This window comes from Lepidothrix coronata, unplaced genomic scaffold (genome assembly GCF_001604755.1).
Source record: "Lepidothrix coronata isolate B3197 unplaced genomic scaffold, Lepidothrix_coronata-1.0 Scaffold208, whole genome shotgun sequence".
Taxonomy (NCBI): Eukaryota; Metazoa; Chordata; class Aves; order Passeriformes; family Pipridae; genus Lepidothrix; species Lepidothrix coronata.
The window spans coordinates 491,460-494,419 of record NW_016690388.1 but is presented as its reverse complement, the minus strand read 5'-3'; the positions used below and the strand labels follow the sequence as shown (position 1 = coordinate 494,419).

At 61.2% G+C, this 2,960-nt stretch overlaps 1 protein-coding gene across 3 annotated transcripts in view; it reads right to left on the bottom strand.

The window, feature by feature from the left end:
• The window catches only part of CDKN1B (cyclin dependent kinase inhibitor 1B), a 4,593-nt gene extending 2,266 nt beyond the window's left edge, over positions 1–2,327 (bottom strand). The window contains exons 1-3 of one of the 3 annotated variants that reach the window (XM_017832875.1): positions 1,371–1,983; positions 685–815; positions 1–67 (exon numbers count right to left, since the gene is read on the bottom strand). In XM_017832875.1, coding sequence (XP_017688364.1) covers positions 694–815; positions 1,371–1,845 — 597 coding nt within the window. In that variant the 5' untranslated portion in view covers positions 1,846–1,983 and the 3' untranslated portion in view covers positions 1–67; positions 685–693. Of the gene's footprint in view, positions 68–684; positions 816–1,370 lie in introns of all 3 variants that reach the window. The other 2 variants (XM_017832873.1, XM_017832872.1) reach the window with 2 other exon arrangements.
• Between the last annotated feature and the right edge of the window lie 633 nt (positions 2,328–2,960).

Below are 2,960 nucleotides of genomic sequence, written 5' to 3'. Positions count from 1 at the left end.
CCCCCCGTCGCACCCGACGAACGAGGACGCGCACATCCCCCGCTCTGCAACGGGGGGGGGAAAGGAACTAAAAAAAAAAAAAAGAAAGAAAGAAAAAAGAAAGCAACCTTGCGCTGCTCGGATTTTAAGAAAGTGCCCGGATTCCCCTTAGACCAAACTTTTTGACTTGTGGCCGCGATATGCGACGGCAAGGCTGCCACTGGAGGTGAAAAAGCCTCGGGGGCGGGGGACACAGGAAGCTCCCCTAAATCCCCTGGCATCTGCCATGATGCATCAGCCGCGTTTCAAACTGCGTCCCTCCACCCGCACGGTCCTTGGGAAAGGGCCCTACCTGCTTCCAGTCCCAATCCCGGAGGAGGGAGGGAGGGAATGCAGGGTCAGTCCCACCGCGACCGGGGCTCGCACTGCCCCTGCCCCATCCCCCCGGAGCTGCGGAGCCCAGCGCAGCGGTTCGCTCCTTGTTTTGTTCTTTCCAAGCCCTGCGCCTCCCACCCCCCACCTTCTAAAACACACCCATCCCCGAGCGCTTGGGGAAAGCCACCCTTCCTCGGAGAAAACATCCCTCAGCAGCCCACAGGGACCCGAAGCGCCCCCCCCCAGCCCCTTACAGACTCGGGATAGCCCCATGGTCACCCTTTCTTTCCCTTATTTGCATCCTAATGTTAGATCCTAAAGGGAACCTACCTAAACGCTTTACGTTTGATGTCTTCTCGGGCTTGATTTCTTGGGTGTTTGCTCCACTGAACTGGCACTGGGGGAGTCTTCTGAAACCTCTTCTTCTGTTGTGTTGGCTCTTTTATTTTGAGGAGAGGAATCTAGGAGGGGAAGATTAAAAACGGGTAGGGGAGCGATATTAAAATATTTTGCTTCCAGATGTTTTCTCGGTATCCAGGGGGAATGGAGCCGAGGGGGGAACATTACCGGATCCCCATGTCAGGTCGGCTACGTGAAGCGAGGAGGGGGAGGGGAGATGGGCTTCTCTCTAGGTAAGAGATCCAAGTTCCCTCTTTTCGGCTAAAATCCGTATTCGTCTTTTGCTGAGCACTGTGAACCTCCTCCCACCTGGGCAAGAGGCCGGGTCCCTGCAGAGGGGCGGCGAGGGGTCGGGAGAAATGACCCACATCTAAGGGCTCTTCCTCGCAAATCATCTACCGGCTCCCACTCAATGCGGGACCCCCCGGGACTGCAAACAGTACCCGAGCTTTTTTAGGGGGCGGGGGAGGGAGAGGGGAACGCCGAGCCGGTGCCCAGCGGGGCACAGCCCACTGTACCCGGGCCACGCGTGGCAGGGGCGAAGGCGCCGGGAGCCCCGGCGCTGACACGAGTGGGGCGCGGAGCTGAGCGCTGTCGCTTTCGCGGGGGTACGTTACCATCGGCCGCGGGTCTTTTCCTCTGCCCAGTGCACTGCTCTGCTAAGTCCGTCTGATTTTCTGAAACATCAGTCTTTTGAGCTACACAGTGAGTGTCCTCTGAAATTCCCTGAGAACCGACAAAAACCACGGTTTGGCAATTCCCGTTTACATCCAAACTCTGGCGGCCGGAGGACTTGCAGACGGCTTTCCGTAGCCGGGGGGGTCTGAAGTAGAAGTCGGGCGAGCTCCCCTTCTCCACGGCTTGCCATTCGTACCTGCCTTCAAGCGGCTTGTGATTCTGGAAATCGAAATTCCACTTCCTCTGGTATGCCTCCTCCATCTCCTGCAGGTGCTTCTTCAACTCCCTGTTTAACTCTTCGTGATTCACCGGCCCGAAAAGATTCCTGCACGCTGACGGCTTCGGGTACTCCGACTGCCTGGCCTCCATGCGCTCCAGGGTAGGGCTCCCATTAGAAATACGGACGTTTGACATCTCCCCGCTCCCTCTTGCTCCAGGCGGCGGTTGTGCTCGCTGCTCTCTCTCCCCCGGCCGCCGCCTCTCCGCTGCCCTTTATTTCCCGGCGCCCAGCGGCTCCTCTCCGCGCCTCCTCTCCGCGCTGCCCCGCGCTCCGGCCCCGCCTCGGCCCCGCTCGCCCTCGGCCCGCGGAGAAGGGGCGAGGAGGCGCCCTTGCATAAGCGCCTGCCCAGGGATGAGCCCCGAGAGCCGGCGGTGCCGCCGCCGGGGAGCCCCGGGCGGTGGAGGAGCGGTGCGGGGGGAGCAGCAGGCGGAGCGCGGCGCTGCCCTCCGCGGTGCCGACCCGCCGGCGATGCCGATCGTGATGCCCCTGCCGCTCGCACCGCCGCCGCCGCGTAGTAAAAGCGAGACGGAAAAAAAACAAGGGGAGACGAGCCCTTTTCTCGGTTGCCCAATATGGCGATTGAAGGGAGGCTGACGAAGAAGAAATTGATTGACAGGACGAGTCTATTTAAACAGCCCGGCCGAGCCATTGGTTACGGCGGCGGGCACCGCCCCGTCGGCCCGGCCCTACCTCGTCGCCGCCGCCGGCTCTAAAGGTGGGACGGGACGAACCGGCTGCTGCCTCGCCGGGCCGAGCCGAGCCGAGCCGAGCCGCGGGGAAGGTGGGGGACGGAGACCGGGAGCGATGGAGAAAGAGAGATAAACGGGAAGGCGCCGCGGGTCCCGCTCTCCTTCACCCCTCCGCAAAGCCTGGGCCCGGCGGGGTTTGTGCCCACCACCTCCCAAAAACACCTACTCCATCCCGCTGCTTGCCCTAGCGGCCTAAGGAATGGTGGCGTTTTGATTCAGTGCTGTGACAGGAGTCTCCCCATCGCTCTGTTTTTTCTGGGTTGGGCTCTAGCGACACATCCCCTCCGAGGTCCGAGGATGGGGGCAAACTCGGGCCAAGTGGGGGAGCTGGCCACCCCGCGGCATGCAGGGGAGACCAGCATCCCGACCCGCAGCACTGTGACACCACTGGCTGCCTAAATGGGCTGGTACCTCCCAGAGCGGAAAGGATCACCTCTTACTGCTTTCTTGGCAAAGAAAGGGACTAGGTGAAGAAATGGCTCTAAAATAACCTCTGCTGG